Here is a 21,898-nt window from a genome sequence, read left to right as displayed (position 1 = left end):
ATTTCTTATTACAATTAACTTCTTGTTGAAACTAACTCTCTTAGAAACTGGAACTGTGTATTAATATCAAAGACACCAACGAGATATTATTAAAGACCAACGTAATAGTGAAGTGATTAAGAGTAAAAAACTGATATTATACTAATTTTATGATTTATTAGTTTTGTAGACGTGTTTATCAGTGTATATGCATTTAAAACTCAATAATACTTGATTTTTCTTTAAAATTGTGATTTCAGTGTTATCGTTTGATCATCAACAGAGATGATAACTGCAAAGAAAAAAATTGTAATTTTTCGGTAATATATAGGATATTACAGCTTCACAAGTATGCATATTTATTTATGCAGCATTTATGTAATAAAAAAATAATGAATTTAATAATGTATTAGCCAAATATTTATATTAATAATAGCAAATTTATAATGATTATCGATAATGTCAGCATTCTTCAATTACCTCCGGTAAGGACCCTTGGGGCTCTTTTTATACCGCTGAAAATTTGCTCAGGGTTGACAGTCTTTAATGTGTATCTCGTCGGTGTCAAAGACCGTAATTATCTTTAACATAAGAGTCTCCTCCCTGAGATGAATTCGATTGCAATATGGATATTATCTACTTTTCATGAACAAAAAAAAGGATTATAACACACTGAAGAATACGAGATTCACGGATGTGAATTGGACGATCTGAGCTCTAATATAAAAATAAATAAGTTAAAACTTCTGAGTAGTGACCTTAACTATATTGAATCATAACATCATAAGTGAAAAATGACATGTTGATTTTTCTTATATATCATTTGTAAATAAAGAGAATTTGGATAAAACAAAATGATGAGATAGCTTTAAAACATTTGTAAAAATGGACCGACTGTCCTTAGTAAATAGTCAAAAAAAGGCTTATGAAGTGAAAATAGGATATGCATATGCATTGAGTCAAAACTAGTAGATGTAATACTTTACATGCCTTTTATGTCTATTTACTGACTATCAGGAGAAATAAGGATAGTCTCGGCCCATTTTTATAAGTGTTTTAAAGTGATTTCCATATTTCGTTTCATCATCTTGTCATTCTTTCGTTGATTCATCTCTTTAGTTTATGAATCTTTATGAAGCAAAAAATTATCTAAATTTTTTTAGCGTTATACCTTGACAATTTGATTGTAGATATGACTGTAGCTCTTAATACTGTAGCAGCATTCCACGAATCGCTCTATTGAGAATTTGTGATAACGAAACAAATACTTACCCTTCTTCCTGAAAAGCAAGCGATATTGCGCGAGGCCGATTTCAGTAAGCCACTGATCTGCTTCCGTGAGTTCTCCATTGCTTCCAGTCCCTGCGGCGAGCATCAATAGCTTTCCCAGGGAGAGAACCATGGAAAGAGCCAAGAACACCCCGGATAGCACCGTCGACCATCGTGCCATTGCCCATGGAGTACATCTATAACGAGAAAAAGAAGGAATACATCTATGAGGATGCCGATAATGGGCGATTGGTCGGCCACCGAATTGCGATTTCTCGGCAAATGTCCACTGAAAAACAAAACCCGCAAAAATTACACGAATCTTCGCACAATCCCAATTCTGACATCGACAACCGACAGACGGCCCCGGTTCCGCATATTAAAATTAACAGGTTACGCGTTGGGATTGGAGGTTAGGTACATCGCGATGTTTGTAAACAAGCGGATGCCGGTCGATCAGCTGATCGTCACCGATCAAGTTCATCCCGGCGGAAAATCAACTTACCACATTTTCGCAGAAAACCGTTCTCTTGCCGCAGCCTCCTTTGATACTCGCGCGTACCTTCACGCTGGGTCAACACGAACACGCATGTAGCGGGTATATACGCCGTTGAAGGAACTTTAGGAACTGCAGATGGAGCGACAGGTGAAGACGCACGATAGGGAATTTCAGATCAAAGCGCGTACAGGCCCGTCTACAATACACGGAGTAAGAAGTAAGAGTAAGAAATTGACCAATCACAGTCGAATGTGAGAAGAATAATCGACTGTGATTGGTCAATTTCTTACTCTTACTTCTTACACTTCCGTGTATTGTAGACGGGCCTTAACAAGCTTTTGCTTAACGCATAACGCATAGTGCATAAGCGAATCAACTAATCAGAAGCTTTCCTTTCCTCTCATTCCATGGAAAAGAAGAATTTCGATTGGTTGATTCTCTTATGCACTATGCATTTATGCGTTATGCAAGAGTCTGTGCTGCGGCCATTACTTCGCAACCGTATTGAATTCTAACATCCTGAGCGATTTCTGATTGGCTCTTTACTTTAGATGACTGCGCATCCACGGGGATGGTTCACCTATCTTTTTACATCATGGTTGGATCTATAAGTAACAACCAATTATCCCGGATCTACAATTAGGGAAGCTATCAGCGTTAGAGCTGTGTGGCTTGATGGCAGGATGGAAGTCTACCAATATGGAGGAGACCAGAGGCACTATTCTTGAAAAGAAACGTATACGAAAGTCTAGAGAAATACTATAGTATACGTAACGTATACTGTAACATTTCCCTAGACTTTTGTATACGTTTCTTTTCAAGAATAGAGCCCCAGGGGCATATTTTTAGTGTTCATTGTTTTGTATTATCGATTGCCCTATGTAGAGTAACTGTAGAGATTTAAAAATTGTTCTGTAGAGAAATGTAGGGACTTTTTATTATTTTGGTAGGGAGCTAATTTTTTTATCTGGCAACACTGATCGCCGGATCATTTTGGTCCAAAAAAGGAAATTTTGTGCTTGCGCTAGACGTATATTCTCTGAGCGAGGCGATAATCATGCCAATGAGGTAAGAACGGAAAGGGGACGCGATCAAGTTGTGTAACCGGTCACTTTGTGAGGCATACTATTTTTCGCAAAGGAGTTGTCACGCCTGTTTGTGTCTCTGGATAAATGGTTTTTGTCGGGATGTCGATTGAACTGACGTACGCTCAACAAACACATCCGACAAATACACGGAGAGAATTTTCTTTTAAAATTTACTCTGAAAATATAGTAGTTGTGGTACGATATAATATTTTAACGATTTTTGCCATTCACCTCAGTAAAATTAATCAAACTTATTTTATACTTTATTGTAGTTGTATTAATGAATAAGAGAAATTTACATTAAAATTCTTCGAAATAAATTCTAAGAAAAAATTCTCTATATATTAAATATATTTGAAAAAATATTGAGTTTTCTTGTATTTTAATTATCGATTTTTTATTAAAACATTTATCCAATGATGAAATCTCGTGAAAAAGATCAAAGGTTCACACATATCTTGTCATCCGTGTTCTGTCCGGGAGCATAGTTAACGAGTCGTCGCGTAAAGTTACGAGTATGGGACCGGAACCGTCTTTGACATCAATGAAATGTTTATTTAATGTATGGAAATTCACGACTCTACGAAGCGAGGCAATTGTCATGCGTGCACGGTTCTTTTTTCTATTATCCTGTATTATTTATCTGTCGCATCCAAGAGATATTCCCTGTCCAACGTCCAGCATTTTACTTTTTTCCCGATACTCGTGAGAAATACGTTCTTTCGAGAGAAACGACAAATGCGCGCGCGCGACAAAACCGGATGCAGTGCGCACGCGGAATTCAAAAGATACAACATTTTTATGCGACTTTCATTTATACCAGGTGAGGAGAGATTTTCTCTTCATATAATTTCAAATAATCGGTATTTTTTTGCACTCGGTTATCATCCTTTTTTTAATCTCTTTCTAAAAATAGATCTGGAGAGAGATCAGGAAGCATAAACTACAGTTAAGGTGAGTCAATATCGGTGAAACCGGCTTATACAGTAATAAATCGTGCTAATCAGTCTACCAAGCTCTAATCCTTCGTAACTTTTTTAATTCTACCTTGAAATGCCAACATACTTATCGATTTTGTCACTCTTGCTTGACAGATAAATAAATTTGCTATTCGACACTTTTGAATGGTAAGAAAACTGGATCATGCGTGAACAAATTGCTGGAGTCGTACATGCATTATTATTGCTCTCGTGTGTATTTCTTGAGTTTCATTCAATTATATTTATAGACCAATATCTATATTATAACGGTATCCTATATTCTGGACCGACATAACGCGATATTTTATCAATCTCGACTTGAGGTCTGTTTGCTGCGGCTAAACTAGTATACACTTTTGGAACTTAAAATGAGAAAGGTATATGTTTGATATTTATCGAAAGCGAGAAAGAAAGTTTTAGTGCAGTTTAGTACGGGAACAGAAAAAAGACCATTGGACTGGCGCATGACTATGTAATGCACGTATCAATTCAATCGTTTTATCGGCACTTAATTAGAGCGGTTAGTAGCCGCGTCTCGGGCGGGAAACCGTAAATACATGGATCGCAAAATGTTTTACGCACCATATTAACCCTCGAACCACACTGGATCTTTCGTGTCCACTCGGGAAACCGTAAATACATGGATCGCAAAATGTTTTACGCACCATATTAACCCTCGAACCACACACTGGATCTTTCGTGTCCACGCATTAAAAATAATCGTTTTTGTACTTTAATAAAATCAAAAACTGCTTTTTTCTTCAAAAATCAAAGTTACAATTTTTATATCAAAACTGAATTATTTTCTTTTTTTGGTGCAGAAAGTAATTTCCATAATTTTTCCAAACATTTTTCCTTGCTTTTTTCTTCAAAAATCAAAGTTACAATTTTTATATCAAAACTGAATTATTTTCTTTTTTTTGGTGCAGAAAGTAATTTCCATAATTTTTCCAAACATTTTTCCCCAATGTTTGCATAGCAGAATAATTTAGTAGAGACCTTAAAGAATATGTGTGAATTTTTACAGAATTTTTCGAGCACTTTAAGAGCCTTAAAATCGTGATTTCCATGTGTGTCGTCCAAAGATATAAGGTATGTGTGTTTCGAGGGTTAACCATAAGTCCATAGCCGGGAGATATGTTTTACGATTAAGAAAATTCATGGTTACGGACGAGTATGGTTAACAAATATCCGATTTCAAGTCCTCTGCTTGTGAATTTTTACAGAATTTTTCGAGCACTTTAAGAGCCTTAAAATCGAATCGGACACGAATGATTTCCATATGTGTCGTCCAAAGGTACCGAAAATAAGTGTGTGTTTCAAGGGTTAACCATAAGTCCATAGCCGGGAGATATGTTTTACGATTAAGAAAATTCATAGTTACGGACGAGTATGGTTAACAAATATCCGATTTCAGGTCCTCTGCGATGCACTGCATCAACAAAACCGACGATATAAAATTTTCCAGCCTTAATTATTCGGAATCTGTAAAGACGACACTTATTGGAGCGTTAAGCTGGCGGCACATAATGCTTTTCTTGCTGGATTGCTAGCTGAATCTTGCTATCATATTGGTGCTGACAATGCCAGCATCGCAGCCCAATACGGTGGCAAGAATTTAATCCAGCTAGCAATCCAGCAAGAAAACAAGCGTGCCTCACACGATGCTTGTTTTCTTGCTGGATTGCTAGCTGGATTAAATTTTTAATTGAGATTTCTTCGAGTAATAACTCTGCATCGTGTAATCTCAAAGCATATCTACATGATTAGATACTTTTCCTTAGCCTATTTATTAATATGTTTCTCATTGAATTAAGATAACTTCCAATACCAAAGCAGAATAGCAAGTCACGATAACGTCAAAATGACATTAAAATGAATCAGAAATAATGAAAAATAACTCTTAATGATCATTTTGAAGTTATTTTGACATCATTTTGATATCATAATGATTTATGGTTCTGCTTGGGCAGTTTCGTCCGACAAACAAAATAATTTCACGCGATAAATTTACAATGTCATATACTTGTGTACGTATCAACAAAGGTCACACCTTTTGGCACCATCTTCAGCAAAACAAATTTAAAATATCAATCCCTTCATGTCAAAGAAAAAATCACCATCAGATTAGCAGATTTGATATTCTAATCTATTCGAAACATTAAAATTTGATATTTTTGGTTATACAAAAATTTTTGTTTATGCACGGATGAGACAAGGCATAAGATCGAACTTCACTTTATAAGCTCATTTAACCTTTAAATCATGCTAATGTCTCATTCGAATGGAAAACTATGTAGTTATTTACAGCATAATTTGCGAATAAAAGAATTTTATTGGTGAATAACGCGGTTTTGTGTATAAAACCGTATATTATACGCCAAAGAGCTTAAACGAATACATGGAATAAAAATAAAAAGTTCCTCTTTCCTCCCTCTTTTTGGCTAATCAAGCCTAGCGCGCCTAGACTCTCTAGCGGATAGTCTATTCCAAAAGAATGGAATTACAGAAAACTTCTGGATTAATAATTGTTCAGTTGTAAAAATTCGCAAACATCTGGGAATCCCCAGACCAGAGAGAATCCAGGGAGAGTGTTCTCTTCTCTGATTGGTTCCGCCATTTATAGTGCACTTCCGCAAATATGCATGTGTATGTATGTACATATGTGACATACACAATACTAGTGCGGTACAATACTAGTGTGTGCAATACCGTATGTTTCATTACGCTCCTACCATATCTCCTACTCATTTCAACGGTGCACTAAAAATGGCAGCTTCCAGGTTGAGTCCGCTCCACTCTTCCTTGCCCCAGACCAGCCGGCTGCTCGCTTGATGAGGTCGAGCGAGACTCCTTTCCTGGCCGCAAGGGAAGTGGAAGCGTGACGAGTGCTGTGAGCTGGAAAAGGGTCACTCCACACATCGCACTTCTTACACTTATTTCAGGTTTACAGGACGGAAGTACGAGCTCCTTCAAATTGACTATAGATTTGTTTTTTATTAGCACTTTTATAGCAGCACTAAAATTGCACTAGAACTGAATTGAACTGAATTAGAACTGGGCGAGGACATAGTGCAAATAGGTAATAAAGGCAATAAAGAACGTTATAATGCAGCCATGGTGGATTATGTATTATTAAAATTATTAGATTCATTTGACGAAGAAAATATATTTGTAATACCAGTTACCAATACTAGAAATAATCTTAATTGAAGATAATGATGGTAAAAAGTACAAATGACATAAATTATTACATTTAGACATAATGTTATTAATATCGGGAGCCTTCCAATTACAAGCGATTCAGTACAACACAGTTATTATCTCATCTTTGTTTAATATTGGCGAACAACAAGGCTATAATGATACACCGTGTCACGCCGCGTTATGTGTGCCTCTTGTTAAAAGGCACCCATCGTATATACGTAAAAGTTGTGTTTTGTTGAACACAGCCATTTCTGCGTGCCCTGCACTGCTTGCACTGACTCTAGACTTAGTACAGCCAGCTCAGTGAACTTTTACATTGAGTTTTGCTATACTGTAATAAAGAACACTGTTGTTGACACTAGTTTTGCAATAAAGAACGCTTCACTGTATACTTTTTACATCAGTCCAGATAATTCGGCAATAAAAAACAAACTGTATGTTGCTGTTGACCATCATTGATTGAATTATAATAGCGGGAGCCTAATATGGACGCAAAAATTCAAAGACATTTATGAAACATATGTATATCTTTTATGTATAAAAAATTCAAAACCTTTAAATAGTTTTGTTAAAAAAAATCCTTAAAAAATACCTTGTTTTTGTTAAGAGAGGTTTCAAGAATCCCCTCTTAAAGAAACAATATAAAACATATTAAGATATTAAAAAACAACACATTATTAAAATAATATACTACATATATTAAACTTAATCTCAAAATCAGCTTGACAGTTAGTGTTGACTTTAGCATACAGTTGATCAGTTTGATTTCTGAAAGGCTTATTTAGTAATACAATGTAATACTGCAGTATTACAGTACAATAACGTTATTTTTAGAATTTTACTATTACCATGCTGTGAAAAAATCTGGCTCCTCATATTGCTTTTTCACAGTAGACATGAAAACCACGGCGGAAGAGGGTCGATCGCAATTGATCGCAAAATTAGGTTGTGAATAAAAGCAACAGACGCTGAGACGAGAGAAAATACGCAGCTAGCTAGCCATGTAAGGCGGCTTCTCGCTATAAGAAAGACAGCGGCGGTTGAGTCGTTTATTATGGAAGATAATGAATCTATTCAAATTCAATCCGGTCAAAAGATATTGCCGGTTCGCGCCGGCTATTATACGTTATCTCATATATCGTCCTTCGGATGAGTCGCTTAGCTTAGACGTTTATCAACTTTTTTCGAACTGTCTTGTAGCCTCGTTTAGCAAAAATCCATCGACTTCAACGTGAATCATATAAGACGCAATTCGTTATCATTGCTTGCGAGTACAAGATTAGTCTGTTTTCTGTTCTTGCACTAGACTGTACTAGAATTCTCTTGCTTTTAACAAATATCAAATATATACCTTTCTCACTTTAAGTTCCAAAAGTGTACCGGTTCAGCCACAGAAAACAGACCTCATGTAGGACCTTTTTGTGAGGCGGTAACCACTAGTTAAAATATTGTCCCACAGATTACATGATTTTATTTGATTTCATACGATTTCATCTGATGATAAATAATTTTCTTCACTATATATGAAATCATTTGATAAAATAATTGATTTTATCTAATATCACACAATTATTTCTCGTAGTTGCACATCAGCCGAAATCATTATAAAATTCGTATAAAATCCTGATGTAATTTTCGGATTATACATCAGGATTTTATATGAATTTTATAATGATTTCGGGGACTCTGTCCCACGATTACATTAAGTGATTACCTCTTCGCCTTTTTGCCACCATAAACTCTGTAGGAGATGCAACTCGAATAAATCGAACGATCAAGTACCATTGCCGAGCTCGGAGAATACAAAAGTACAGATTTGTAATTGAAACGAGCCACTCCGCATGTGATTCCGATTCCCGTTGTCATCTTGGATCGTTCAACGTCAGATCGATTCGATCGGCTGAGCCCGCATCGAGAGATCGCGAACGAGATATTCACCGTCCATAAGTCCTGTGTTCTCAATCTTACAAGTGCAGGAGCGGACAAAGCGCGGAAAATCGGTCGTACAGCTGCCGGCTATCTTTAGACCGAGTATTGACATTAAAGGCATAAGTGGGTTAATAGTAAAGATTGGAAAACGCAGACGCATGTGTATGCGCAAGGAATTTGCGGTTCACTAGCACGACCGCTGACAGTTGATGTTGATGAACGATCGTCCGCGGGTTTTGTGATACGCCGGGGCGATTCGGTTGCAGTGTATCTGCGTGCGAAGTATATTCCTGCGGGCTACTGCCATACTTTCGTGCTGAACGATTGGCAGACGCGATCGCGCGCGTTTTTAGCCCTCCTTCGTTTGCATTAGACGAGAGTCTTTAACGGGAGAAATGTAAGCGATTTTGTCGAATCTAGAAACATGTTGCTGTTCATCGATTTTACACAGTTGGAAGATTTGTATTAAATTTAACATATTTTACATATCCGAAACGATCTACCAAAATTTTTGTGTTAATTTAACACTAGATAAACATGTATTAGAATGTAATACAAACATTGTGTAAAAATTTAAAATTATGCAAAAAAATAACACTTTGAATATGGATACAATTTGAAAACAAATTGAGTATATTTTTTTTAGTAAAATTGCATTTATAACATGTTAAATGAACACGTATATACATTATTCATCTTTTATTCATTCATTTTAGAATTTACGGTTTAAATCTACATTATTTTAATATTAATTGTTCATTTTTATAAATTGTTAACTTTAACACTAAGAAATGTTAAATATCAATTTAACACAAAATGTTTAAATAACATAATCACATTACATAAAATTAATGTTTAAATATGTTAAAAATTCAACACGTATGAAGACTTTAACAAAAACAGATTTTAATAGTAATAAAGTATTAAATGTTTCTTTACTGAAAATTCGACATTAAAAACGTTCTAAAAGAAATTCTAAAAGTATAAAGTTTATTATTAATAACTATTCATCATATTAAAATAGAATGAATTATTTACGATATGCTGAGCAAAGTCTTGATAATGTTTTTACAATGTCTCTATTAATGTCATTTCCTTTAAATCTTAAAAGGTTAATACCACGTTATTAAATTTCTACGTTAGTTATTCCAGCACGAAGAACGTAAAATCTAGTTACTTTGTTTTAATTTCTTTCGGAATTTCTCCCAAGAAAGAGAGAGAGAGAGAGAGAGAGAGAGAGAGAGAGAGAGAGAGAGAGAGCAAAATGACAGAAATACAAGTTAGTCACGCGGCAGTGTCAGATTCGCGGCGGATTCGTTACGCGCGTGAAACTAGCGCTCAGAATGTAAGTAGGAAAGGAGACTAATGTCGCTATCGTTAGCACAAGAACATCCTTCGACATTTCTTGCGATAGTTCAATTAGAAAGTGTAACCGCTAATCGTGTGCGCGCGGCCCTTGCATCAGTCGGAGGAATGGAGCAGCTTTTCTCCTTCCTCTTCGTGAATCATGAAAATGTACTTTCAATTAATCAACGCTCCAAGCCGATGCTTCACGTTCATTCGATTTTCACATCTTGTTCGATCGACGCTGTTGTGTTATCGGCGCTTTTCTAGAGAACGCACTCGCGAGATTTCATATCAGCCTTATCCGTGTGATAAGCGTGCGACGTTCGAGCGCGCCATCCCATAGTGAGTCAAAATCGAAAAGCTAGCTAAAAGTCGAAAAAAATTTCGAAAATGTTATTGTTAATAAAAGAAAACTAAATTCCCTATCAAATCGCTAACCCTGGAATTATTCCTAATTTTCAAGTTCAATTCAAAGTTGCCCTTTTATGGCACACAAAATATTAATTGCGGGTTTCGTTCTGTGTTCTGTGTACGTACATTCTGTACATACACAAATACAGACAATTGGAATATAAATTCTCCGATTTTTTAAATTACAAAACCGGATATAAGACTTCCAAATCGAACACAAATGATAACTAATAGGATATCATCATGACTTCATTTGTTGCTCATAAGTAAACTTATAAGTGCCAAACGAAGTCATAATAACATCTTCATGATATTATGATTTCTGTGTTCTACCTAGGCCTGGAGTTTTCAAGCAGAACAAAACTTGATGACATTAAAATGGCTTCAAAATGATTATTAAAAGTCATTTTTCGATCACGATTTATTTGACCGTCGTTTGGATGTTATCCTGTGGCCTGTTGTTCCGCTTGGGATATCTATCTCGCGAGGAGAATTCTGTTCTAACTCTCGTTCTTATATCTCCTTTTCCGAATCCCCGTTATTATCTGCGATTTGCGTTAGGACCGCGAGCAAAGTATTCTTGGTCTCTAATTCACTGACGACTGAAAAAATTGATCAAGTAAGACAAAGTGGCCGAAGAAGAACGACAAGAAGAGCAGAAGAAGGATGTCCTAGCTACAATGGAGGAGGAAGAGTTGGCCTAGAAACGCTGAGTCGGTGTTCCCCGGCAATGCGTTTCGCGGTGACGCGGTGCGTCCAGAAGTGACGAGAAAGAAGACGGGGACTGAGAAGAGAAGAGGGGTCGGTGGGGTAGTCTCTTCCCCACCTTCCGGCGCGGGGCAGGGGGCAGTCGGGCGGTAACCGTCCTCTCTTTTTGACGGCTGCTGTCGACGATGATGGTAATAGTAAATGGTCCGTGGAGAGGCTCTTTATTCCGCGCCTCCACTGGAAACGGGAGCACGCCACGTGAAAGTAGGAAGGGGAGGGTATAGTCGGGCTGACGTCGCTCCGTACGCTTCAGTCGTTCGTGGATCTCGAAGGACGATAGAGGTCGAAGAGGACACTTCCTCCTCTCCTGGCCTCGCGGAATCTTTCGGCACGCTCTTTCTCGAGCCTTCTCTCGGTTTTCTTCTTCTTCTTCTTCTCCTTCTCCTCCTTCTTCTTCTTCTTCTTCTTCTTCTTCTTCTTCTTTCATCACCGCTCTACTCCCGCAAGACCGCAGTGACGAGGGTCTCAGCAATAGGATAATCGCCAGAGCGATTCCAGAAGGAATTCGTCGCCCGTGCGAACATACCGTTTTGTGAAGTCAGATTGGCAACGTCGTGATAGTATCGGAAGAATGCGTCGTCAGCTTTCACTCATCCTCGGGATTGTCCTGTTGGGCTGTCTTCAAGGTCAGTATCACTTTTGGAGATATACTAAGACAATGCCGTATGATCGGAATTATATTTGAAAATGATGCTGAGTGTCATTCGACGTGTTATTCTATATAAGTGCGCGCTCATTATTTACTTGGGATTAAAGATTCTCTTCTTGGGATTAAAGAAATAGCAAGGATGACACGATCATGATAAATTAATTCTTAAGCCAATTTGAATGAGGTGATGTCACGGTATATATATATATATATATATATATATGTTTTCTTTCATTGAAATAATATACATTCTTTGACAAAAAGAATTACAGTCTAGACATTGGGAGCATTGTTTTCTTAATAACGGTAATAGATACAGCTTCGATGCGTAGAATTTTTTTCGCAAATCTTGTCGAGAGGATTCGAAATAGTTTTATGGCGTTTTGCTATATTTGTTACCATTTCTAAGATAATGGTCTGAGATAATGGTCATCTTGTCTAGATGACATTACAGAAAAAATTATGCACATCTCCTGTGCATAATTTTTTTTGTAATGTAATATTTTTAATGTTTTTTTTTTCTGGATAATTCTAATCAGATCTAGTGAGTTATGATATGCTGAACTTTTTTTTATTTAAGAATAAATAAAATAGTAAAAAAAAGAGCAATTTATTGATATTTCTTTATAACGGGTCCTTTTTCTCTCTTGTATTAATCTCCATTTTTATTGCGATTTTTGAAAAAAGAAACCGTACAATTATTTACACTGTCTCATCACTTCTTGTACTCGTTACCATGACAATTCGATATCCATTCGCTTCATATGTGGTAATTAAGAAGCTAACAAAACCAGATTCACTACCAGATGAATCCATTCGTTACTCTACAGGAACGGACAATCGAAAGTAAAATCGTCGTTAATGACCTCACAAATACTTAAGTGATGTATATAACATTACAATTCATGCAGAATATTAGAATCTGATTGATTGCGAAAGTAGTTAAAGCCATAAAATATTAAAATAACAACTTCACATGCATGACAGGCACTCACTTATAATCAAATTTGCATCAATTGCAGATTTATGTTTCTACACGACGTAGAATACAGCGTACACCTTATAATTGATATTTTACTAAACTAATTTTACTACTGATATTTTACTAAACAGATATGGACCACTAAATTGTAAAAAAAAGTGTTTGGTACCTACAATTATAATTGCATAGTAAAATAATTATGGTTGAAAGCTCCATTTTTATGGTTACTACTCTAATGTTAGTAATAAATAAATTAATATCCTTATGTATATAATTTTCTGAAACATAGAAAAGTTGTACTATAAATTATGATAATTTCAAATATTAATATAGTAAAATATTAAATATAAATAATGAATAAAATAAACACTTTTATATGGTAATGCAATCGTAATTATAACAAAAAGTCAAACAAAAAGTCGTATGGTTTAGAAGGGGACATAAGAAGGTACCATTAATTTGATTTTGTTTGGCATTATTAAGATCAAATCAAGGTCCCTTTGAATTTTTTAAATGGAATCCCCCTTTTTTCATTACATATTTTCGTAGCTTACCTCAAGAGTTTTTTTAAATACTTCAATAAAATTGTTTTTAATTAAGAATTTTTTTAGTTATAAGTAGACTGCGGATATTTATGCAAAATACTTAACTGAATATTTTATATATAATATCCGCAGTCTAGTTATAAGATTTGAAAGTTACAGTACCATCATCGTTAGCATTACCTAAGGTATCTAACCAACGGCTAAAATCTTTCGAATGTTGTTCAGGATCATAATAAAAATTAAAATAAGAAGAACATTCTCCAATGGCCTTGATTTTGACAAATATTATCCGGGTCATAATCCTGAATAATATTTAAGAGGTATTAGTCGTCAGTCGGACAGCTTGAGTAATGTTTAATGCCGGTAATACTTTCAAGAGAGAGCCTTATATCTCGAAAAATTTTTAATGAGAAACAATTTTATTAGAATATTTTGAAAAGCTTGAGATAAACTAAGAGAAAATTATAATGAAAAATAAGGGGCCTTATTTAAAAAATTCAAAGTGACCTTGATCTGATCTTGTGGCGCCATCGTATCAAATCAATGATACCTCCTTCGAATCTTACAATTTTTGTTTGAAACATTTTTTTGTATCTTTTGTATATTTTGAGATATTTTGGTGCAAAGATTAAAATGGGACACTTTGTATGTACCTATAATCATTATTTAATCATGATTGATCTTAAGAATTTTTCATTAAAGTCGCTTACCCACGAACAGTATGCGACACTGTTACCAGAAGAATGCAGCGGAGTTCGATTTCTCCTGAGAAAAAAATCACTCATCATATTATACAATAATAAAAGATGTATTGAGTTCGAAAAAGAAAGTAAATGAGATACATCTCAACAGTTTTTAGTTCTGTATAAAAATTCAGTAACTCTTTTCTTGGACGAGTTAGCAGTACGTATAGAAATTTAAGGACAAAAAGCGCCACAGCTATGTACTGTAAAGTTTTAATAAGAGCAATAAATAAATTAAATTAACTAAGAAAGTATTATAATATTAATTATTTGTAGTAAATGGTTAATATTACATTTTCTTAGTTTATATAACTAATTATTTATTGTTAACTTATTATAATATATAGTTAAGGCGCTGTTTGTCCTCAAATTTCTATTTGTTGATATGACTTTTTTCTCTAAGTATAATTATATACATAAAAAATAAAATATTGTTAATATGGTTTGCTATAAACACATCGTTTCTTCGTGTAAACGAGAAGCAACAAGTAAATTAATGATGATGTTACCGAAATTCGTACACGTGTGTATTGACTAGACATCTCCTTTCCCGCACAGCGAAGGGTGTGAATCGATAGAGAGGTACCTATTGAACCCGTCACAAGAAGCCTAGCATCCACAGCCAAATGGGATGCTCTTTCAGGGAGAAAAAAAGGGGTGTGGGCGGGGAGGAATTTTTCGTTTTAATCTCTCGCACGCTCGCATTCTCGTGCGCGAGTCGACTCACGGTACCGATCTCATTCCTCTTCCTCTCGACTCCTCGATTTACGTTCGCTGTATGGCCCTATTGCGTGATTCAGTGGCGTAACTCCATTGGTACTTTTAAATTTTTATTTGAATACATCAAGGAAAAGATACTTGTATCCATACAGCATAAAAGTTTATAATAACGTTTGCAGTGTTGCTGCAACATTGCTAGAATTATAGATATGTACTGTAATTATATGGGTGATTACTTGGTTATAGTCGAACAAATTGGAAAATATACATTGCGAATGAACGTAATTCGTAATTAATGAAGAATCTCGTCTCGTTAATAGCAATTCGAAGTAGTATAATTTTATTGCTTTGAATTTTATGTACCGAAAGAGAGCACGCCGATATAGGGAAACGTTACGCAAAATTTATTCCTTTCATGCCATTCTACTTGATAAAAAATTCCTAATCAATCACTTTACGAAAATTAATCTAATTCCAGAAGTGTAAAGCAATTGTTGCATCATCTGCGCTATCATCAAATATGAGAACTGTTTGTAACTATGAGATAAACTAACGTCGAGACTATCTCAATTTCTTCTACGACATTATGGTGGAATGCACGCGGCGCAACTGGAAAATATGTGACGGGTTTCTTATGATATCACAGTCGGAGTTCCGAACGATGGTTACGCTACTGCCGGGAGAGTGCATAAAGGGCCCTGTATAGGTCGCCTCGGGTGTTCGGCCGGGCACATATAACGCGCAAAACGATGGGGCTGATGCGCTTAATTAAGTATGCTAATCGTCAGCTGAAACTCGTTGCTCGTACGAACGAACGAGTCTGGAAATCTACGGGACGCGAGATGCGCGCGTGAGAACTCGCGAGTAATGAGTAAACGCCATTGCGTCTCGGTACTCATAATGATAGTGAAATCCTCTTACACGTCTCGGTCGTAACGAACTTCCGATTCACGGTCTATTATGACGCCCGGTATGCATTTCGACCGCCGCGGCCGCCGAGAGTGAGAAAGTATCTTCAAATTATTGCGATGGCATCGCCATCGAGAGAATCACTCAGCATGTTGTGCGCGATTTATCCCCTGATTAAATAATCGCCAATAATTTGTATTGTAATTAAATAGTTAAGTACGCGAGTATGCTCGTATCGACTACGTGACTTATAAACCGTGCAATTGAACTTCGCTGAGACCTTAATCGCTGTTAATTATCCTAATTTATAAAATATTGCAAAATAAGAAGCGCAATAAAAAGAAATCGTTTTGTGATACGTTTTACTCGCTTGTTGTACACCTGTTTTACATGTTACAAAATTATGTTGCGTCCGGTAGCATCCGTGGTTTCATCTACCGATATCCAAATGTAGTTATCTATAATATCTGCTCAAATGTTATAAATGGTCACATTGTAACAATCTTATACTTGCGAAAGGTTGATTCATCCGGAGTGTGCTGATTTGCATATTCCTGAAGAAAAATCTCTCCAATGTTTATTGTCAAGATTTCGCCAAGCCATATTAATGGCAACCATTGCTTGATATAAATCTATAGAAAATTGATCTTTTTTAAATCTACATGCAATGTATGTATTTTGTTGTTTTTTTTTTGTTCATTTCGCTTAAGTTAATTTTGTGAGTATTTGCATGATGTGACACATCGATTCGTTATTTTTATAATAAAAGTAACGAATTGACACATTAAGTAACGAGTTATTTTTTTCAATAAATAATATCTAACTTAATGGTAACAAGTTATAGTTTAAAAGTAATTTTCCCAACCTTAATCAGCTTTTAGTTGATTATCGTTATCGTCAACATAAAAAGTTGCAGTGTCATTACCAAATTGTTTATTACAAAAAATAACGGCAAAAATGACTTCCCAGTATCCCTGTCTATTAGTGATAATCTTGGCTTGATACAGACATAGACGGTATAGACAAATTATTTCACTTTCTGAAGGAATAATTGTTTCAAAAACATAAGATATTTATTAAACCCATAAATTATATAGACTTCAATACACAATTTACCGCACGATGGAAGTTTGAATAGCTAATCAACATTTGTCCGTAAGAACTAAAAGGTTATTACGGAAAGAATATATTGATTGGCTGTCGCGCGCGAATTTCCGCTGTTTGGTGGCGTATTGATGCATCCTGTGCGTCACATTGATTAATTGTCTGTACATAGTCTACATAGATGACACCTTATACAATAGTTTACAATATGAATCTTACTTTTAAACCGTACATGTTAGAACACAACTAATAAGAATTAGAAATTAAATAATTCAAAAAGACCTGAATATCTCGGAAAATATAAGTTTTATAGAAAAATGTTTCAGACAAAAAAGTTGTAGGGTTAAAAAAGATCTATTTACTAATTTTATCAATTTGACTTTGGATGGTATCGTCAAGATGAGATCAAGTGTTGGATCGTATACGTTATGTGTTTCTCTTGTGCTACACTACTTGGCGCTAAAATGGGATCGTTTCTTTCACACCATCATGTAGTTCGATTCTCACTTCACGACACTGCAAATTTCATTAAGCTCATGGTTGAGCCATCGTTAACAATAAATCGCGAGTGTGTGTTCAAACGACGTAGAAACCCGCGACACGAATAAAACCGGATTTATGGGCCCTTACATGAGAATTGAAAGAAAGAGCTCGAAAGTACTTGTCGCACATTGTAAGATTTTTACTACCTGATGTGCTTTTTCACGAGAAACTCTTAGAATGAAGAGTGGCTACCGAGACTGGCAGTCTTCGAATGGTTCAGCTACGAACGAATTTCAATACGCGGATACAAAGCATCTTTAACAATAGCTACATTCAGCAAAAAAAGCTTTGCAATTGTGGTAAAATTCTTTGATGTGATTGGTCTTGCCCTTAGTTCCTTACTGGATATGAATGTATAAACCAATCATATTAAAAAATAGTACAAGAGTTGCAAAGCTGCTTTTTATGCTGAACGCAGCCAATATATTCGACCCTTTCAACTCGCTTGGCGGGATGCTTCCCTGTGTACGCAAGAGAGAAATCATTAAAGAAACATAATTATGTATTTAAGTACAATTATAATTAAATACAATTACATAATTTGCATAATTGCTCTGCGAGATATTTTAAAAATTATTTTCCTACTCAGAACATCGGAATGACTTGTGGCGTTCATTTCTTAATTCTACTATCTTTTCTCATAATAATGTGCGTATTATCTCTTTCGGAAGGTCTAATGAGATTTTAATTCTGCAACGAGAGCAGAGAGTTCCTTATTCTTAGATCGCTTGTCGGTGCAATTTATAGCGAGGCACGAGAAAAGCAGAAATGAGCGAGAAGGAAGACAGTTGTATGCGCGGGCCCACACACCTTGAAAATTGCAAACTATCTTCATCATCCCGAAGCAGCCATTGTTTTAGCACGAGTGATATTTTTGCCAGTATCAGGCTGCCCCTCGCCCTGATGAAGTGGACTGCAAGATTCACGAAACGTTGGCATCTCAAGAATGAATCTGAACACGGAGGAAACCCGCGAAACGCATAACCTTTATACAGAAAGCACCCGTGGAAGCCTCAAGAATGTTATTTAAATCACATGATGTTATTTAATTCGGGGTGTTGAGGGTTTGTTAGGTGCGTTCAAGGAGACACTATTAACGCTATTCGTATCATTTTATCTTCATCGTTCATTAGATATAAAACAAGGATAATTGAACACGGAGGAAACCCGCGAAACGCATAACCTTTATACAGAAAGCACCCGTGGAAGCCTCAAGAATGTTTATTTAAATCACATGATGTTATTTAATTTAGGGTGTTGAGGGTTTGTTAGGTGCGTTCAGGGAGATACTATTAACGCTATTCGTATCATTTTATCTTCATCGTTCATTAGATATAAAACAAGGATAGAATGACACGAATAGCGCTAATAACATCTCCTCGTACAGTAACATCTCCTTAATATATGTATTTTACTATTTTATTTGGAAATTTTATTAATTAATCAAAGTTGATCTGAACTTAAATAGTAATTTGAAGTAAATAACGATTCATTAAGAAGTGATCTGAACGACATCGGGATGCACCTGCTGTCTATTTAAATGCGCGACTTTTTATGGATGGGCAAACTCATCGATCGCATGATATTAAGATGATTATATGAGACGCGTCTTCGTGTTCCGCACGAAAGATTAACCGTGACGCCTTCGTTAATAAAACAGACCTGATAATGAACTTATTATATATAGCGCTCAGGCGATCTGATAATTATGAATATAGTGACTACGATCATACGGAAAATTGGGGGATGACAACGGACGAGCGCCAATCAGCGCGGGGGTCCCGTAATGGGTAATTGCACGGACTAGCAGTCAGAGTAAACTATTTTTTAAGTGCTACTTTTATTAAGTGCAAACTGAAAGGAGGATGTTAAAAAGAGAGAGAGAGATTTTTGCCCATAAAGGTGTAAGTAAATGGAATAGCGTTTTTTTTTTTTGTAAATTTTGACTTCCTGAATACGGTAATATTAATACAAAGTTGGGGATTGATAGGTAACACCTTGAAAATTGAGCATGAACATGATATATTTGAACAACTTTCAATATTCTTATTTATTTTTCAAGGTGTTCTCTAAGTGCCATTCTTTTAGACAAAAATCAGATCTTTTTTAATATCCCCCCAGAAAGGGCAGATTTTTATCTAAAAAGATGTAAGTAAAAGAAATAGATTTTGACTTCCTGAATATGATAAAATTATAAAAAGTTCGTGGCACTGGGGAATACCTTGAAAAGTAAGTAAGAATATTGAAATTTGTTCAAATATATTCATGCTCAATTTTCAAGGTATTCCCTATCGATCCTTGATTTTTTATTAATGTTATCGTATTCAGGAAGTCAAAATATACAAAAAACGCTATTCCTTTTACTTATATCTTTATAGGCAAAAATCGGCCTCTTTTTAACATCCTCCTTTATTGACATGTCTGATTTATTATTTATAATTAACGACAGATCCCATATCGTAGAATCGCGATCAATCTTCTCACGGTTCAATTGCCTTCAATGTTAGTTATTGGTTATAAATTCATTTGACGCAATTTTATTAACATTAAGGATACATTAAGAAAATGAGGTAAAATGACATCTCCTTTCTATTTCGTTTGACTGGTTCATATTTATGCGCTTAAAACACCCGTTAAATGACTTGCGACAGTATGTCTCTCGATTGAATATTTAGTTAATCACCGAATCAAAGATGTAATTTGTATTATTAAGTTCGATGATATATACTTAGTGTCGAGCGCCCCGGGTAGTTAGCTGTCTATAGTGCTGAATAAACGATTCGTTAATATATTCTCAACAAAATATCTATATCATAAATACAATAAAATTCTCAGACTATTTTTATACGCGATGCGTATAATAGAAAAAAAATTTTCCTATCTAAATCCTTTTAGGTCACCATCCTCAGTAGTCTTTTAACTCTCTTTGGAGTCTTCATCAGCAAGTCAATCTTAATCAAAGATAGTTCGTCAAGATTAAATCACTATATACAAGTTGCCAAGTCTGAACTGGACTCTAATGCAACCATTTAAATTATAAAAAACTAAAAATCCACTGAATGAGCAACAAGCAACTCACCTTAATAGACTCCAAACGTGTCAAGAAGCTTTGGAATATAATGTTAAAATTCACAAAAAACTAAAATTTCGATGCTCAGTTTAATTTTAGTGACCATCCCAGTGAGAAATGATAATGAAGTTGACGTCGAGTCGACGTCGATTCAATGTCGATTTGATGATTTTGACGTCGAATCGACATCGATTCAATGTCGATTCCATTATCATTTCTCACTAGGATATTAAGAGAAAATCATCTAACGATTTAACCTCTATAACTCTATACGTATGGTCCGGAATATCGAACGTGTCTAACAATAATTTAAAAACAAAGGTTGAGTGCTGGGAAAACAATAAGCATGAATACATATGAATACATATAAGACAGACCGGGGCTAAGTAGGCACCGAGGCTAAGCTGTCATTTGAATTTTGAGTGGCAAAAATATATCTTAGAGTTCCCAATTTATATTGTAGATGGCAACTCGTGTGTCTTCTTTACCAACGAAGTTTGGTTAGTTTAGATGTCGTATTATTATGTTTAGGTAGTCAAACGTATTTTCGATAGTCAAAAGTAATTTTTGAAATTTTATTTTTCAAATCACATCATTTTTTGTGCATATATTAGGTGTTAAACTTAATTCCTGCCGCTCGCTACTAGAGGGTGCTGGCTTCAACGCTGGCGAGTTTCGACGATGAAGTCATATGTCTTTTGTAGTTTAGACATCGCTGAGAGTGATTCGATCCTCACAGGTTAGATTTCTCGACGCCAAAGAGATTTTCCAATCGATTGAAAATGAATCGCGATAAGCTGTTTTTCCGACATGTACTTCTTCACTATTTCGACGTCAAGAAAACCGCAACTGAAGCGCATCGCTTATTATTCGCAGTATGTGATGATGAAACTCCATCGGAAAGAACATGTAGAGTTTGGTTTGAACGCTTCCGAAACGGTGATTTTGATGTGAGAGACAGAGAACGTCCAGAACAGCCGAAAAAATTTGAAGATGTCGAGCTGCAAGAATTGCTTGATGAGAATCCAGCTCAAAAGCTTTTAGAGTTGTCGAAACAGTTAAATGTTACTCCAAAGGCCGATTGAGTGACGAATTGATGCAAAAAAGATCATCCGTAGCCAACAATCGACGCAAAGTCATTTTGTTGCATGATAAC

General features: G+C 35.6%; 1 protein-coding gene across 1 annotated transcript in view; it reads left to right on the top strand.

Annotated features, from left to right (window-relative positions):
* The first annotated feature begins 12,036 nt into the window (after positions 1 to 12,036).
* The window catches only part of LOC108767455 (agrin), a 35,606-nt gene continuing 25,744 nt past the window's right edge, over positions 12,037 to 21,898 (top strand). Inside the window, exon 1 of the mRNA XM_018517368.1 lies at positions 12,037 to 12,103. Within this exon, the coding sequence (XP_018372870.1) occupies positions 12,049 to 12,103 (55 nt within the window). The 5' untranslated portion in view covers positions 12,037 to 12,048. The remainder of the gene's footprint in view (positions 12,104 to 21,898) is intronic.

This window comes from Trachymyrmex cornetzi, unplaced genomic scaffold (assembly GCF_001594075.2).
Source record: "Trachymyrmex cornetzi isolate Tcor2-1 unplaced genomic scaffold, Tcor1.1 scaffold679, whole genome shotgun sequence".
Taxonomy (NCBI): Eukaryota; Metazoa; Arthropoda; class Insecta; order Hymenoptera; family Formicidae; genus Trachymyrmex; species Trachymyrmex cornetzi.
This window is presented reverse-complemented; position numbering and strand designations above follow the sequence as displayed.